The following is an 18,705-nucleotide window of genomic DNA, read 5'->3' on the forward strand; positions in this document are numbered from 1 at the left end:
GGGAGAGCCCCGGCCGGGTAGAAGCAGGAAAGGGGTCGAGCACCGAGCTATCGGAGGAAAGTGCCGGGGTCGAAGCAAATGACGCCTTGTGGCTAAGGCCAGACACCACCACGGTCACTTTCTTCTCTCTCCATGGTTTCTCGGGACACCCCCCGCGATGCGGCGACCCGCATAAGCGCGAAACTAGATCCGCGTGCGTCGCCGCCAATTGTCCTCGACGACGAAACTCGTGCACGGCGATGAAAACCGAGGTAGAAAGCGAAGTAGCGCGCTCTGCGATTATGACAGACGGCGGTCGCGCACTCGCCGCTTTTCGTGGTTGCCTACCGTCGTTTCGTATTCCGCTACGCTCGTATGCGGTGTTAGTACTTTGTCAGTATAATTAATTGATTTCCTCAATACAGGTAATATCAGAAAAGCTATATTAAAATAAATATTCGCTTAAAAGCATCGAAGAGATGATTTTATTTTGCATTAAGCCAAATAATTACTCCAATACTCCTTAACACGTTGACTGCCAACTACGAGATATCTCGTAGGTTGGTTACTTGCCCAGGACGCCAACTACGAGTTATCTCGTCGCTTCGTTACTTGATTAAATCAAATTGGCTTCCTAGACCAGAATTGTGGAAAGTTCCGTGGCAGTCAACGTGTTAATATGTATTTACTTAAATTTAGCAGTTTTTTTTTTCACCCGAGTATCTAGATAATCTCTTTTTCTGTCTTTCTCTCTTTCAATCGACTGCAGGCGTCCATTCAAACATACGCCCCAACGCCACCGTATTCAGTCGCAATTGACAGCATCAATATGCGTATCGAGTTTACGGATATACGACGCGAGCGATGCGACTTTAGCCGCGAATTCGTTCGGTTTTTCGAGCGTGGCAAATCGGAGAATCGGGTGTAATTGACGGATGACCCCTCGCGTATCGCGAACTTTCGCCGAGAAATAGAGTTTTACTACCACGTAGCGAGCGGCATAACGACTGCGATGAATGCAGAGATGGAATTGCTGGTGCTGGAACAATTACGCTCGCGATCTTTTATCGCGCTGCTTGTTTATTATCTCTCGGATATGCTCTGCCCGTCTCATGCTGCGACCTCCGTCTGGAGACGCGCTAATTGATGATAACTCTGGCAGCTCGCGAGGGAATCGCGCAGTTTCGCTGCGGTACGCCGGTCTAAAGACTATCAAATTGCAGTTTCCGCGCGCGCTTCTCCTGCACGTTCCGCCCGAAACGGGAGCTCTAATTGACGTGTTGCGCATATAACGGCGAATAAGTTGTTTCCGAAGAAGTACGCGAATCAATTATACAAATCGACACGTATCGATGAGAGAGGATCCGTCTCGACGAGAAGACGGGGCCTCTGTCTCCCGAAGTGAATGGAACTTCGTAACATTTAAATAGTCATATGAATATTCATGCGCTCTCGCGTTGGGTTGCTCCCATCTGCAATAGCAGAAGCAGCGCGTATACAGAAAGATCTTCCCCGGGCGGGCTAACTTAGAAGCGGAAAACGAAGTAACCTGTCGCATGGCGAGGCAGGGAGAAACGTATTTGAATGCAGCCTCGAGTCTCACGGTGGCTGCTTTGTTGGCGCCCGTGAGCGCAAGAATCGCAATGATATCACGCTCGAATTAATCTCAGGTCGCCAATCGGCCACGAGCGACTTTCCAAGTCGTGTTAGCCGACTCTGACGCAGGTCCCCGTCGGAATAAAAGTCTCTCTTTCGATTTCGCGCCGGATACGAAGCAGCGCCGTTCTGCTTGGCGTGTCGCGGCCTTGACATAATGTGTCGCGGGTTTCAGTCACCTGGAGGAAACGGGCGGGCCTCGCGCTAGAGCGACGCACGCGGAAGACCGACGGTAACCTCGTGGATAACGATGAATAACGAAGGGGGATAACTCTTGGAGGATAACGTTTGCGCGCCAACTTTCGACGTGACGTACTCGAGATAAAGTATCTTTCGTCTCCCCCCCCCCCCCCNTAGCTGCTTGAAATTCCGTACTCCTGTGATTTTCAAGGATCACTCAGAGCTCGCCGCTCGAAGGGAAAGGAAGAAAGGGTGTGTGAGAGAGAGAGAGAGAGAGAGACCCCATCCCGACGTGTTAAAGTAAATCACTAAAGAAATGTCTCGGTGATTTAAAACAGCGGAGATAAAGCCGTTGCACGAATTCGCGTTTAGCGGAAAAGGATCGTTCTCCCTTTCTTCCTTCCTTCCTTCCTTTTCTTTCATTCTCTTTCGCACAAACGAACGTAATATCTGTCGCGCAATCCACGTGTTCTCCGTCATATCAATCTTACATTGAAATTTAAACACGGTCACGGCACTTCCAGCCAAAATAACTCGACACGAGAATCGCGAGGATGGCTCGTATCCGATCAAATCGCGCGTGTTGCTCAATAATTCAACACTCGTATTCATCGTGTATTTATGTAATCGGAGTCCTTGTCAAATCCGACCGAATATGGCACACGGTCATTGGCATCTGACCCTCGCTCCTACATAATGTAAGTTGTTTAGTCCTTCGAGACTCGAGCAGCCTTCCTAACAACGGTTAGACGCGTCTCGATGCGTCATCCGTCATGCTGAGAATAATAATGTTTATTTTCGAGTTCTACGGCGGGCCGTGATATTCCCAGCGGTGTCATTTATCACCCCGTGGAGTTGTCTCGCCGTTTGAATTAACGGATGATGTCAAATAATAACTGAAATCGGTGACTCGGCGAAACGCTTCGTGAGAATCGCATCGAATTACTTTAATTGCTCGAGGAACAATAATAACGACGCGCGAGATATGTTGAACCGGACGATTCGCGTCGCGATCAACGGCGCATCCCTCATTATAATTTGCCGCACGCCAAGCTCCCGAAATCCTTGTTACGTAACCGTCGGTTCGCTCGCTCGCTCGCTCTCCGAAGGTTGCTTCCTTCCGACGTCTGCACGTGATTACTTTCGTAAGACCGTATTCCCGAGACCGGTGACGTCATCGTCTCGTCTAAAGCACGAATACTCCCACCTCGCAGCAGCGGGACAGGTACACCGCCGCGGCGGGAACACAGGTGCACGGTGGCGATCGGGCGATCGCGGGTACAACAATACCCGACAGTCGGCGCGCAAACGAGAAAGTGAGGTGAGCCGACGGCCGTCCCCGGATCGACCGAAGCATCTTCGCTCTCTCGATCCGGTCCAGCGAGTGCCGAAACTTCACGTCCGGTGTTTCGTGCGATCGCGTGTGCGCACCAGAAGTCCTTTTTCCTCGCCACCGGTCCTCTTCCTCCATCGTCGACAGATCCGACCGATCTTGCCTTAAGGATTTACCCTCCACTATTGATCACCCCCCTTTCTCTCTCTCTCTCTTGCTCACTAAAGAGAGAGCCTGTCTCCTTCGTCAAATCGTCACGTGCGAGGAACAATAAAATTCGTTATCGTAGTCGGGATCGTGGTGTTAGCTCGCGTTTCTTCGTCGTCGGCTGCCTCGGCTGCGTCGGCTGCTTAAGAGTCGTTTGGAAATACGTGAGTTATCTGGATTAATTTATCTAATGTTACATCGCGTATGTGCGGCAACGTATCGCGTATGCCTTTCTAACAAATGTGTCAAGCGGGAATACGACGTCGGCCTCGTCGTCGTCGGGGGATCTCCCGTAGAAGGGAGCACGATGAAAGTGAAGTTGATACACCTTATCGAATTCTCTAACGGTTATTCGTTAATTTAATAGGACATATCACGGCGGTCGCGCACATCCGGTGTCGCGTCTTCTCGCCTGAAGAAGCCAGCGCGTAATTAAGCGAAGAGCCCGTATCGCGCGTCCCTCGCACGGCTGTAATTAGGTCAGCTTACCTAGCTTCATCTCAATGAATTAGGCGGGAATTATTAGTCATGGTGGGTGGGCTCGCTCCCCGCATTTGGGCCGCGCGAAATTGCATAATGGTTTTTCGCCAGCGAAGACACGAATCGCTGAGGATCGAGGTTGCGTATCGTATTTCTTATTTTAAGCGAGGACGAGGAAAATTCGCGCGACAAAACCCGAGCTCGGCTCCCTCCGCACGAGCCGCACTCCCTCCTGACAATTTATATTTATATATTCTTCTACCTCCGGTGTAATCTCAGTTACCGCCTCTTTGTTTTCCTTGCTGATTTTTCGAAAAACTCGCAGTCCAGAGGCAACGACGTTGAATAACCGGGAAGCGAGGGAATATTTCCGTTTAAAGCGAGCTTCCAGTGTGAAGCTGACAGTTTGAGTAAGAAAAAAAGAAGAGAACAGGCAAGACGCACTATATACAAGTGGCAGGGTCGGGAGTGAACAGCGATTTTATTTTCGCTGAAACTTCGCGCGAGACTCCGCTGATGGTGACAGCTAACGAGCCATTATGCGTTTCAAACAACTTCCTGCGACTTCGTTCAACGCGTTGATAATATTTTCGCGTGGCACGACAAAATCCGAGGAAATTGCAGAACTAATGGAGCGTCGTATCTCTTTGCGTAACTCGTGATATGAATTTTACTTAATTTCCTTAACTGAAAGATAGAGAGGAAGAAAAGGAACAAAAGAGAGAGAGAGGCCCGATATAAGTCTCTTAGAGTTAAAGATTTATTGCGTAATTCATTTTGCAAATGCCGCCGTTTACAGGCAAGGAACGTGCGCCTCGACCCGTGAAGTCTCCTAGGAGACAACCGACTTCGTCGGTCGGATGTTAACCATCGACTGTTCACGCTGCGGAACTTCTTCCGGCCGGCACGTAGGCTATTCCCGTCGCGTTTCACTACCTGCGAAGGCACTGCCTTTTCTCTGTGCGACGTGTCTGACTGAAAGTGCATCGCACGACGATCATCGTCCGTCCGTCCGTCTATCGGCCGGAAATCGGGCCTGATTTTAATTCTATCGCTGTTTCGCCGCGTTACCGGACGTCGGGGAGGAAACATAAGATCGCGACGATCGTGACACAAGCGAAGACGTACAACACTGAACAGAAAAGCTGCAACACTTTTTTGGATAAGTTTTGGAACGCCCGTGTCCACCGGTAGGAGAATTTCTTTCTTGGTTATTTTCAAAAGATATGTTTTCCTATCGGATACGAGATGCGTTGTGAGACTCTTCAAAAGAAATGTCGCAACCTTTCCATCCAGCGCTGTACATTTGTGGACAGAAAGGTTGTCCCACGCCTCAGGCATAGCGATACCAGAAATTTCGAATTTGGAATATTATTCCCGGATATTCGTGCATTCGGTGATATTCTGTGAACCGGCGAGGACACTCCAAAGTAGCAGTCGTGATGCACGAATATTCAAAAGTGATGCGCCCAATTCGAATTTTCTGACACCACTATGTCTAGGGGATGGGACAACCTCTCTGCTCACGACTGTATCGATGTAACGTGTCGACGCATGGTATAAGAAGCGGCTTCGATTCTTCTTTCCCGCCGTACTTCACGCCGGTGATACATGTATCATCGGGTTTTGAAACTTCGACAAAGTGAGCTCATCGTACGTACGTGCTAAAGGAATATTGTTTCGCCTCTGAGGCCCTATATCAAAGACAAATTTAGTTCGCTTTGCCGAAGTGGATGTCGGTCAAAGTACGTGGGATATTTACTCTCTCTCTCTCTTTCTTCAATACTCTACGGCGGTGGAGAGAGGTTTATTCTTGACGCTTTTGTTTGAGGAAACCATCGCGCGTATTTCTCTCTCGTATCGCGAGTACTCGAGGGTATTTCGAACGATCGCTCGGCGATTCACATGCGTAGACGTTCCGGTTATATGATAATCGCGGGTTTTCCTGGATTAACGATGACAAAAATCTCGTTTCTCTTCCCGGAGCGCATCGAGCTGTGCTGAAATAATCAGTGAATATTGAACGCAGCTCGATAATTTGATTGTTCAGTTAGAGCTTTCTCGTTCCCGCGCTCCGTATAAAAAAAAAAAAAAAAAAAAAAAAANGAAGAAAAAAATTCAGGCCGACACGGTTGAATATGAATTCGCTCGGCGATTGAAATCTGTGCAATCGGAATCCCCCTCACTTTTCCGCGGAGCGATGTTTCAGTTTCAGTTTTACGAGCGCCCGCGAGATCGGCCGAATAATTAGAATGGCATAACTAAACGACCGGCTCGTTGGCCGCGATTCAAGAGCGTGCTGTCGCGCACATCGATCACTATCGATCATCTTTCGCTTAGGGATCGCGGGGACGCGCACGAAACGAGGTAAAGCGCTTGCTTTAAGAGCGCATGATTAAATCGCCGCGCACGATCGCAAACGAGGCGACGACCATTAGTCACGAATGTTGCAAAGATCTCAAAGTCTATCCGTCTTACTGTTGAATCGTTAAAATTAATTCGGCGCGCTGTTAAGAAATTCCATCTCGCCTAAGTGACTTGAAAGCGCGCCTGGGGCGAAATAATTAACGAAAAAAGGATCGGGACTTTTAGAGGACACGGCTGCACAGCGGTAGCTCCGTCGAGAGGAAACTCAAACAGACACCTGGGAACCGTCCTCATCCTCGCGCACACGCGTCGAAAACGGGCGTGCAGAGTTACTCGAGATAACTCGTGATAATCTTACGTAACTAGCCGTCGTGCTCAGGCGAGTACAATGAGACGACGATACGCCGTATGCATTCTAGCTTCAAGGATTCGTTAAGACAGCCAGTCGGCCGAAAGGACACGTCCGTTTTCACCGCGTGCGCGGCTGTTGGAGTGGAAAAAAAAAACGCGTGCCCTATATTCGCGTCGATAGATAGTTTGGTCGAATTTATTCATGCACCGAGCGGGGGATTTGCAATTTAACGAAGAGGGAAAAACAAACAACGAGCTGACGGTGCTTCTTCCTTCGTTTCTTTCGTCTTTTTCGTTCCGTTCCCTGCGTCGCGTAGCGTCACTTCCGTCTCAAAATCTTCGCACGCGACACCCGCGAATCTTACATTCTACCGGCGCATCTCTCTCGCTCCCTGTGAGCGTCAATTAAGCAGCCGGCTTAAAGTCGGCGCGTGCACACAGTGGATCAAAATAACGAAGTAATTACACGTCAGTTGCATCCACAGTATTCTCTGGGTTCTCGCATTGGCGTGCAATGAGTCGAAACGGCGCGTGAGTCTTTATCGCCGCTATTGATCGAAAGGATACCATCGCTGTGTGTTACGCAGGCAACATCTTTTTCGCGAGTGCACTCGGGCAGTCGGCATTAGGTAAGCAAATTGGGCGTAACGATCCTCGGCTTGATATCAAATAAGCTTTGCATAACCGATCAACGAAAACACGATATGCTGACGATTCTGAATCTCTTTGTACTTATGCTCTTTTTTTCTATTGCGAATTGCATTCGCGACATACGATAATTTACATGCAATAATCATACAATAACATTACAATAATCATTTTTGCAGAGATATTCTCTTCCAGAAAAACAATTCCGTTGGGGTAACTAAATTTTCCGTTGACTGGAGACCAGATAAAAACTCGATTTTGAGAACAGAAAGATTCCTATAGGAGATTCCCGTTCAATCAATTGCTCTCAGTTGTCTTAACCGAGTTTTAATACAGCTTTAATATTCACACGAAGGTGCCCAGTCGTAGTAACAGTTATATCATTTTTTATCACTGAGTTTCCATTCGGTCGCTGTTCAGTTGCGGGAACTGTTTTTTTCCGTGCGCATTATCAGATGTACAAATCAATTCGCTGTCTCTAGAAAAATTAAAACTGATTTCTAAAAAAATATTATTTCATTTTCAATTATCAAGATGATCTTCGTCATTTTTAATGCCATTTTTCAGGAAGTTTCTGAATTCTTTCTCAACATAAATTAAATGGTTTGAAGCTGATAGATTTATCGACTTGAGTATTCTCAATTTCTTTAATAGAACACCCTAGAACACCTCACCTCCTGCGAGTCCTGATTTCATCATACTGAGTGTACTACACCCAGCCACTTTCAACTATCAATAACTCTTCGAAAAAAGTGGATATTTTTAAACATATTTTCTTTAAATTTAAACAACAAAATATCAGGAATGCGCTTGTGTCGTTGTAATTATGACTGACGTTTAGAAAAATGTTAATTTTGGAAAAGTTCGAACAAAAATTTCTAAATTACAAAATATGCTATTTGCTTAAAATTTACAGCTTTTTTTATAAAGCCATACTGTTTAAAAAGAAGTCATATTTTCAAGATAAAGAACGTAACTTTTCAGAAAAAATAAGAAATAATGATATGACGCAAAAGCACCAATTTCACATATGGGTGTAGCACACCCAAGATTAAATTCAATGGCGTCTCCCACACCTACTAAACGGTAGATGGGTCTGCGCAGCATGGTGAGTCACAGAGGAAAAACAGCAGTTTTCCCCCTCCAATCCCAACCCTCTATCTTTCACTATATAGAAACGGCAGGCATTTCAATAACAGCGTGGGTGTGGTGTTCGAGACCTAATTTTTTTTTAGGTCTTACACCCTTGGGTCGAGACCCCCAAAAAATGTCACGTTACGTCAATACGCAGAGTACCGTTATGGAATTCCACATGTTGTAGGTAGAAAATGGTTCCCCATTATTCCCTGGCTTTTAAAGCCCTTACCCGACCTATTTTAGCAATAGCTTGCGTAAACGGAATACTTAAAATAGGCACCCGGATATTCATCCGGGTATTGACATAATGGTTGAAGTGTGTGTCTGTTAAATTTCGGCGCTGTAGCGATCGATGGTTATTTGAGGGGGCTAAATCTAGTGGGTGAAAGAGAATTTCCAGCTTAAATCAGAGATCTGATCTTGTTTTCCTTCGCTGCGTGCCAAGCGTTATAACGGTTATAATGGCTTTGCGGTTTTCTCGGCTGGTAAACGTTTTATCGCCAATTTGAATTTAAAGACCCGCAAAACTAAGGGCACTTAGGCGAATTAATTTGTGCACTTGACATTATTTTCACGATCGAACGGTTGGAATTTACATTCGAACCACGATGAGGACTATTATACGATACAACTGGCGGATAAGAAACGCACACAATGGCGCGGACGTAGTGTACCGCCGGCCTCGCTCTCGCATGCAAATGACCGTGAGGTTTGCCAACGAAAAACTCGCGGACTAGAAATTGTAAATCAGAGCGGGGCGAGCGATTTAATTCAACGACTCAGAAGTAATAAAGGCGTTGGTTTATACGAAGGACGCATTCACGGCTTTCACTCTGTCTATTAAGAGCATTCGCCAGGGGACATGAGAAATGTGCTTTTACGCAGGATTTAAATTTAACCGTCATAAATGACTCGTCGACCGGCCGGACTCATAAACGCGGAACAGGAGAGACACGCTGCGAAGGTACGAAAAGTGTCACACGTCGCATAGTGATACAATAACAGTGTTACAAGATTACAATTAACGACCATTACGAACGTATTCTCGCGCGCACACGCAAGTATTCGGACGCGGTAAATCATCGGCGAATGTCACGCGAGGAAAACGATAGCGGCAGTTACGCTTCGAGCCGGCCATTCGGCGACCTCCTCTGTGATAAAATCGCAATAATTTCGTTCCTAAGTACGGAATAAAACCGGCGATAAATCTCGTTCTTTAAGAGGTCGCGCACCTGACACCACACTCTGCCTCTTTATGAGACAAGGAAGTTCGTTCGACTCGCCGAGAGAGAAACTCGAAGAGACGTCACCCACCCATTGTGCCATTATGCGTTTTCCTCCGGACGCGGCCGTCTTGCGCAAAAGTTTTTCCGCGTTCGCGTGCGTCGATTTCGCCGAGTCGCCTTTTAGATAATATTTCATCGTCCTGTCACGGCTCAGTCTCGCGTGAGATCGCGAGGGGAGATGAATACGCAATCAATATGTCCACGCGTTAACGAACTTTGCGGCCCAACACGGCCACTTATGGCAATTAACGAGCGTCGAAGCTACACGCCAGTTTATGTCATAAGCTAGGATGATACTCCGGCAGGTTTATTACAGCCATTTAATCCTCTGAGATTTAAGGTTATCATCAAGCTAAGGGTGGCCATAACGGCGCCATCCGAAATTTCGGCGGTGTCTTCCGATTCCTAAATCAGTTTTCATAAATCAGTTTTTAAGTCAGTAGTGGCTGCTTTAAATTTAGATTTATAAGCGAGAGGCGCCTCCGCGGCGTTCTTCAAATTTTCTGAGGGACTTCGAATGGCGAATCGCTGCGACGTCCTCCGAGCAAAGAGCTCGTGTCCTTCGAATGTAAAGGATCAGTGATATATCGGCGGTCGCGCTGTCACCTTGCGAGTGCGCGGCTACGAATTTTACTTTCATTCATGATAATGAATATCACGAGGAGATTCGCAAACTCGGGAGAAAGCGCGCGACTTCGCTGATAGAGCGCGTACAATGCCGAGCGCGCGTTGTTTCGTGTCGCATGGTAATCCGTCCGCGATGTATGATTTCATTATGATTTGCATTTCTGACGTTTTCGACGTGGCGGTTACCGCACGCAATTGCGCGATCTTAATTGCAGGGAGGGCGGCCGCTACGAATCGCACTCGGCGCAGTCGACGCAGGATCGCAGGAAACTGCTGAAGCGCACGAGGAGCCTCGCGGTGATATCGGAGGACGAGTCCCGGCAGGAGCGAGATACCCGTCACTTCCGACTGGGCCAGTCAACCTTCGATCTACCGAGGAGGCATCAATTGATACCGAGGGCCAAGCTGATCGATCGGAATTCGCTCAAGGACAGGTGAGTCATCTGTCCGTCAGGTATGAGAGAATCTCGAGTCTCGAGCATCGCGCTTTATCCCATCATATCTCAATTGATAACTCGCGTGAATTGCCCCGAGAGATACGAGGAAGCGAGAGTTCGTCTCGGGTCGTTCCGCATTGTTAAATACATTGTTATCCTCTCATCATTTAAATTATTCACATTAATAGCCGCGACGGCTCTTTGGCCCTGTCTCTACTCTCTCTCTCTCTCTCTCTCTCTCTCTCTCTTTCTCTCTCTTTGTCATATCTAGTTCTAACTTTATATAGAACCTTTTCATTTATACTATAAACTCATATTAGGTCTTTTTCTCTCAAAACTTTTCATCTTTTATTTGATTATCTATTTATACTTATTTTAATTTTAAGTAATTCGCGCAGTTATTTGTTTTTCATTCCACTATTCAGTACTTTATCTTAATCTCTTACTTTTTTCATTCTACATTTCTTTATCTAATATTATATATTTCTTTTGCTCTTCAATTTTACGTAAACACACATTTATTAGTTTTTAGAGGACTCCTAGGACCGAAATAAACGTTTCTCTTTCCTCTTTTTCTCTCCCTCTCTCTTACTTTTTCTCTGTTTTTCTTTAGTTGTATCTCTAAGAGCTTGTTTATACAGTTTATACAGTTTGTTTCTTTCTATTCGACAGTTGATTCGAGCCGGTCTCATGTATTGTGCTAAATTGCGGAAGCAGGTTATACGTTAATTGCCGAGAGGGGCAGATTTAAAAAGCGCTCGGAACGTCTCATTTTAATTGATGATCAAGTGGGAGAACATTCCTCCGTGTTTTATATATATATCACGTACTCAATACTCGATACTCTGAATAAACACTGGCGTGTTTATCGCTCATAATCTCGTTGAGATAATAATAAACTGCCGGTCGTCAACAATAGCAATTACGGCGGTCGTTAAGTTTTCCCATGCGCGTCGCGAATTTGATCCCTTGACCGTAAATTCAGTATTACTCGCTCGCGGCGGGTTGGTAGATTATTATTATTGCATCTAATGGGCATATCCGATAAGGATAAACTTGATTGACGCTCAATGGGCGCGACGCAGATTATTAACGAATCACCGGAACAACTGTCTTGAAGTTTCTTCTTCTTCTTTTTCTTCTTCTGTTTCTTCCCCGTGCGATATGGGACTCGGAGAAATCCCATCGAAATAAAACTCCAGTAGGAATATCACGGGTCGCGGAATTAAACCGGACTGTGGTTCGCACAGACGAGAAAAGTTTTTCGTTTCTGTCACCCATTTGCCCGCACCGTTGGAAGCAATCTAATTCACGCTACACTGTGCCATAGACGAAGGAATAAGGAAAAAAAGGGCCGCTCCATTTCAAATCGGTCCTCGCGACTTGTGTCAACATGAAAGTGTGCCTTGGGCTTCGCGATGAAATAATTATTCGAGATGGAGAGAAATATTGGAAAAAGCTTTCACGATGTCGTAAAATATAGCGATACATGCTTCCTCTCTCAAAAATTGTATTGCGATATCGTCGTAGCTGCCGCACAAGTAGCGTGGCCCAGTTTAGAGAGTGATCAATCCTTAAATAACGAATATCGGGTAGAATTTAAAAATGCTTCGTCCGTTTCTCGTGTGAAATCTCGGTGACAGGCTAATCGCGTTATTCGCAACTAATTTTCCACTCGCTTGCCCGTTCGACGAGCTCCTTCCTTTAATCGTTTCCTTCCGTCGGTCGGCATCGCCGATGTAACACACGAACCCGATGGGTTGACGCGAATTACGGAAGCTATTAGACTTGCAGATGCTCCTCCCTTCGTGATTTATATCAGCCGCATTTCACGTGAGCGCCCGCGAGCTTTACAAACGCGGGCTTTACTCCATGTGAGCGATCAGTCAAGGGAGACTCCGCAACTCATTCCAGACTCTCCAAGAGTCAGCAGCACCTCACGGACTCTTACGAGAGATTCAACGAGGGGAGGTCCTACCACTCGCGATCGACGTGCGGCCTTCACTCGATCCCGTCGGGTCTCGTGTCTCTTCCAGATCCACTGCCTTACAACCGGGGAAGTCGCACCGACCCCGATAGGCTGAACATCCTCGACTGGCCGGATCCACCTAGACGGTATTGCAGCGTGCAAAACTTAGACACCGTGAGCGGTCTGGTCGACATCGTCGAGGACAATTGGCCTATCGAAGGCAATCGCAGCATCGATTGCATATACACGCAGGTGAGGTCTCCTCTCCTCGATAACGGAGATCGTCGGCAGCGAGAACTCGTCGTTCTCGATTAATCATCTTAGAATTTAGTTTAGGATCACGCGGAACACACGCATACACACACGTATACATATGTACACGGAGAGAAATCATTTTGTTACTGTAGCAAAACCATCGTTGCATATTCGTTGCGACGGCGATAAAATTTAGTTGGTATAACCAAATTAACCAAATTATTCGTAATTGGAGCAGATACAGTTTTGTTTACTACAACTAGATAGAAAAACTTTGCTGAGTGAATTGGTCCTTAGGATACGTTAATTTACTGTTGGCCACCAAAATAGTGTTTTCCTACATTTACTAATTTGTTTTTACAACTTATAATTTATAGATTCAGCATAATATATTCAACGAATGGCAATCTTAACAAATCGATTTATTGACTACATAATTGATTGATTTTGTTGCGATAGCATAAAATCTGCTATGTCAGCAAATGATTTTTCCTCGTGTATGTATAAATATATATATATAAAATTTAGGATTTCGTATGCGCGATTACGTATACGATACAAATGAACAGATCACACACATAAACATATATAGATACGACGAAGTTTGGACTCGATTCTCGATGGAACAATATGTCAAGTGAGAGCTGCTCTGAGGAAATTTCCGAGCGTAATTATTAATTTGATTAGAGTTCACCCAGCGCGATGTGATGTATCACCTTTGAGATCCGTGCTGGGATCTCAAACGTCTTGCCGATACACCGGCGAGATTAAGAAGTTTGTTACCGACGTTAATTAAAACGATAGAGATCACTATGCCTCAGTCAAGTTCCCTAGTATCATTGCTATCTTCAATCCTGACTTAATTAGAGTTCAACTGACACCGGCCGAATTAGCCTTCGCGAGCCTGACGGCGGAACAATATCGTCGCGTGAATACCAGAAGGTCGAAATAACGATCCGATTATCAATCACTATTATTCGTCGCGAAATGATTTACGAGGCGACGATATCGACAGGGGCGGTGAGAGTCCGGGAGTTCTTTTTTTTTCCGAAAAAATCGTGCATTTGCATTAACATCGTGACGCGACACCTCGCGCTCGCGAGAATCAACTTTCGACGGGGCGTAGGCCGCTCTTGAGCGAGAGGACGTTAAAAATCGATTATCTCAAATGTCGCCGCATGCATGCATTACGGGAGCACCTCCGCTGAGCGGAAATTGAAAAAAAAAAGACCGACTCCCTCGCAAATCGCTCTCGGATCGAGGAGAACGCTCTCATGGAGGAAAGTACCCTCTCGCCTAGGTGAAGCGTAAACGCAAGGAGCACCGGAGTTTAGACAGCATCCTCTTCGAGGATGACGGCGAGCTGGAGTACTTCGACGTGCTGAATTTGCTGCCTCTCTCCAACGTGCGACTGCAGTACGACGAGGACGACTCGGCGGACGGTAATTTCGAGCGGCGGAACGAGCAGGTGTGCGGCTCGCGAGACATAAGAGTACTCGAGTACCACGAGCCGAGCAGCGCCGAGGAGGCATCGCCTTCCACGAGCGGCGGCGACGACGCCACGGACGAGGAGAAGCATACGGCGGAAGAGAATAATAGCGTGCAAGCCGACCACCAGCACGAGGACGACGACGAGGACGACGATCTCGGGGAGAAAATTCACGAAGACCTCGACTCGTCCAGGGACGCGAACTCGGCTACGAGGGTCTCGGCGGGAGGGGACCGTCGAGGATCCGAAGAGAGTTTCGAGGAAGACTCGGAGATTAGCTCGACAAACAAGTTCGCGGATCAGTGCGCCCCCTCCACGCCCTCCTCCTCCTCCTCCTCGTCATCATCGGGCAAGTTCAAGCGACAGCGGTACAAAGCCGATGTCGAGAGTTTCGTAACTCCCCCGTGCGAGGAGGATCGCAAGATCGAGGAGGCCGAGGAGTACAAGTCGATCTGGATCTCGGACGGCGAGGAGCAGGACGAGATGTCGCGGAGACCGCAGATCCTCAAGGTCGTCGACAACGACGTCACCAAGAGACGACACCGGCGCTCGGTCGTGGAGATTGACGCCGTCGTCGAGGACGTGCCACAGGACAAGAAACCGCAGGAGAAGGGCCCGAATGAGCGCATCGACCCGTTGGCCAAGGCGAGCAATAACGTGCGCAAGGATACCGAGCTTCGTGGGAAAAACGCGGAGGTGAGCGCCGACGGCATATTTCCGGCGGGGAAAGCGTTGTTTTTCCGATCTTAATAAGTTCATCATTCTTCGCGCGGATCTGCAAGTAAGAGCCGCGAGAATGGCGCGCCGTAACGGGAAACGAAAGCATGAACGGTACTTCTTTCGCGGTGAGAGAGTTATTCAAGATTGAAAGTTACATTGGGGGGAGCGACTGATTTCGAATTCTCCGCGCGCGCGCGCCCTGGAATTTTGAATGGTTCTTCCCCGCGTGCTGCAACTTTAACTTCTCAATCTTTCCGCCTGAAGTTTCACGCGCGATTAAATAATCCACGCTTCCCCGCGGCCGTAAAACAATTTGCACACGCCGGCTCATAAGACATGTATATCGCACTCTATGTTCCCTGCCCCCTTTTTCCCGTAATTCCCCGCCGGCGGGAACTCGTCTCGCGCCCACGACGCGGCGGAGCGTAAGCGCATTAAGCACACCGACAACTAATTTCGCAGAACACCTCGACACCGGGAAATGCGAGCGAGACGGCGACGGTGGAGGACGCGCGGAACTTCTTCGAGCGGAAAACCGCAGAGAGAGAGACGACGAGAAACAAACAGAACGAGGGTAGATTCGAGAGGATAGTCAAGGAAACGTCCAATATCCTTGGCAAGGCGTGCAGCGTCGTGAAGGGGAGCCTGGGCTTCGAGGCGAGGTCGGAAAGCTCCGACCTCGGTCTCGGCTCCGAGTCTGGCAGCGACTCCCGCAGAAGATCGATGGACGACGGCGCCGAGGACGATCGTTCGCCCCGGGCCGCCGCTGCCGCCGATAATCCCAGCACGGCGGTAGATAACAACATGGGCGACGGCAAAAAGCCGCACACTAATCTCACCAGGTCGAAGAGCTGCGTGGACTCGATAGAGTGCCAGGACGACGGGCCGGAGTTCGATCACGTGCGGTACAAGATCGTCAAGTCGCACATGTTCAGCAAGAACATGTTCAACACCGGCCGCGGCGACGTCACCTACGACGGGCTGATACAGTATCTGCGCGAGTACTCGTTCCAAGAGCTGCTGATGGACAACAACGTCGTCATCATCGAGCCGGTGCGCGCCGAGCCGGTGGAGCTGAAGTCGCCGTCGTCGCCGTTGGCGAGAACGGAGCCGTCCTGCAAGGTCGCCGGCACGATCCAGAAGAAGAGCGAAAGGAGCGGCGAGCGGGCGGACGACGACGCCGCCGTTAAAGGCTCGAAGTCGAGCATCAGGAAGCACTTCTTCTACCACCCCATACGGGTGAATCGCGAGCTGATCGACGAGGAGCTGCCGGACCCGGATACTGTTAGGAACGTGAGGCGCATGTTCGAGAACGACACGCTGAAGAAGAAGAGCACGTCCGACGCGGAGTTCTCGAGGGACTGCAAGAGCAGGAGGAGCCTGAGCATGAAGGATCTCACGAGCATCGACGACGGCCGATACGACGATATGTCCGACAAGGCACGCGAGGAATCCAGGTAGCGTATATTGAACCGTCGTCGTCGTCGTCGTCGAAGCGGCTTTTATTATTGACCGCGCGCAGACTCGTGCGAGCGTTCCGACGACGACGATGACGGCGACGAGCGAATATTTTAGGCCAACCGCCACCGACGAATGAGATTCGCAGGAACGGCGCTCCGGATAATCCTCAGTCGGAGGTAACACTCAATTTTAATAGGATTACAAATTGCCGCGCAGTTCCCGCCGGCGCTCCCGTGCATTAAGGAGTCTGCGACTCGATTACGCGACGACTGAGATAATAACGTTTCCGGCGCCGCATTAAAGTTACTCGAGCGTTGAGCGTAAACTGTTCGTTTCTCCTTGTCCGAGAGTTCGAGAGAGCCGATTCGTAAGCCGCGTTCCCGAGCACTTTTGAGCGAAAGCGCGCGTTATGTGCAGATCCAGATGCTCCAGCCGGGCGAAGGATCTCACGAGACTCTTCGAGACCAAGTCCGCGTCGTCGACCGCCTCCATCGCCAAGGAGGAGCCCGGCAGCCCGCGTGGAGAGTCAAAGACGAGGATTCTCGCGCAGAGCTTCGAGGCCAGGAGCGGCAACACGTCGCCGAGCGACTCGAACTGCTCCAAGAACAAGGCCGGTCGTTATCACCACAATCATCATCATCACCACCATCATCATCAAAATTGGGACTCCGGTAGCGTGAGCTCCGGAGTGTCGAGCGATTATCCCGACACCGACGCCGGCAGCGCGGCCCACTGCACGTCGTCCGACGAGGAGGACGCGAACTGCCACGAGGACGACGGCGCGGGCGGGCCGGGTCACTACGTGTCGCAGGACGTGCTGAGGAAGATCCGGGAGTGCGGCACCTCGGTGACGTACTACGGCGGCAAAGTGGTGAACACGCACAACGGGCCGCTGATCTCGCCGCTGATCGGCAACGGCTTCAAGCGGGCCGACCGCCGGTCGAACGACTACGTGAAGTTCAAGCTGGTGAAGAGCAACTCGTGCGACAGCAGGCTCGAGTTGACCGGCAGACTCGTGGAGGGCGGGTCGTTGCGCCGCGAGCGCGGCACCGCCGATCTCCGTCAGTGCACGATCGCGGAGACGCCGAGCATCGAGATCACGACGGCCGAGCGGCAGCAGGAGGACGCGGAGCGGGAACGAGGGGACGAAGGGATCGAGCAGATCGGGCAGACGAAACGGGAGCCACCGGTGGTAATCGGACTGGAGCCGAAGAAAGAGGAGAGCAAGGAATCGAGGACTTTCAAGGCGGACTTTAAGCTGGGCAATTTGGACGACTTGGAGTCGAGATCCTCCAATTATCCGGGCAAATTCGCGGCGAGCGCGCTGACGAGGTGGGAAGTGAACGCTGACAACTGGAAGGCCGACAATGATTTCGGCAAAATGGAGTTCGAGGAGTTCGAAGTACTCGAGGATAGTCTCAATGGGATCGACGGCCAGAACGAGTACGCGCAAGCATCCTGAATGGCAGGCTCCCTCTTGTATGATATATTTATTTCTTCGATGGACGAACGCGCACGGACGGACGAGGATTGCCAAAGGAGATAACGTTATTGATGTCTTAATATTAAACCGACGCGAGATTTCCCGAGACATCGTCGCGAAACGTCGGTCCCGTTCGACACGGCAGCGACACGGCGATTCAGCTGGTGAAAAAAATCATTCACCACCGCGACGAACGTGCACGCGACGCGCCGGTAATTTCTCGCTGAGATATATGACGTTTCTCTTCGCGCGGCGACGCGCGAGTATCGCGAGAGAGAACGCTGATAGTCCGGATAATTTATTGGGCATATTAAGTATCATTAATCGATTAGTCCGTTGTTGCAGGTGGATAAATCCACACGAGTCATATTTCATAGCAGGTGATAAGCATCGATGGAGTGAGTGACGGAAGGAAGGATACTCGGTGTAACGTCACACGTAATGCACGAGGGATTCAAGCGTACACGATTTGACCGATGTAATTTGAGTGTACCAAATGTGTAATAAATATGATGTAATATATGTACCCTCCGCTTTCTCCCCTCTTCCCCTTCCTTCGTTTTTCTTTCTTTACTATTTTATACACGATTTTATACACGAAGAAAATATTAGAATCAATTCAAAACTCGTATTCTCGCGA

At 48.9% G+C, this 18,705-nt stretch overlaps 2 protein-coding genes across 3 annotated transcripts in view; one reads left to right on the forward strand and one right to left on the reverse strand.

Moving 5' to 3' along the window:
• The window catches only part of LOC106744443, a 33,702-nt gene extending 15,134 nt beyond the window's left edge, over positions 1–18,568 (forward strand). Inside the window, exons 3-7 of the mRNA XM_014619233.1 lie at positions 10,467–10,685; positions 12,603–12,909; positions 14,213–15,097; positions 15,584–16,578; positions 17,000–18,568. Coding sequence (XP_014474719.1) covers positions 10,467–10,685; positions 12,603–12,909; positions 14,213–15,097; positions 15,584–16,578; positions 17,000–18,044 — 3,451 coding nt within the window. The 3' untranslated portion in view covers positions 18,045–18,568. The remainder of the gene's footprint in view (positions 1–10,466; positions 10,686–12,602; positions 12,910–14,212; positions 15,098–15,583; positions 16,579–16,999) is intronic.
• The window catches only part of LOC106744444 (calcium uniporter protein, mitochondrial), a 61,936-nt gene that overhangs the window by 24,377 nt on the left and 18,854 nt on the right, over positions 1–18,705 (reverse strand). The gene's annotated exons all lie outside the window — the stretch shown is intronic.

This window comes from Dinoponera quadriceps, unplaced genomic scaffold (genome assembly GCF_001313825.1).
Source record: "Dinoponera quadriceps isolate SergipeBrazil2010 unplaced genomic scaffold, ASM131382v1 scaffold777, whole genome shotgun sequence".
Classification (NCBI taxonomy): domain Eukaryota; kingdom Metazoa; phylum Arthropoda; class Insecta; order Hymenoptera; family Formicidae; genus Dinoponera; species Dinoponera quadriceps.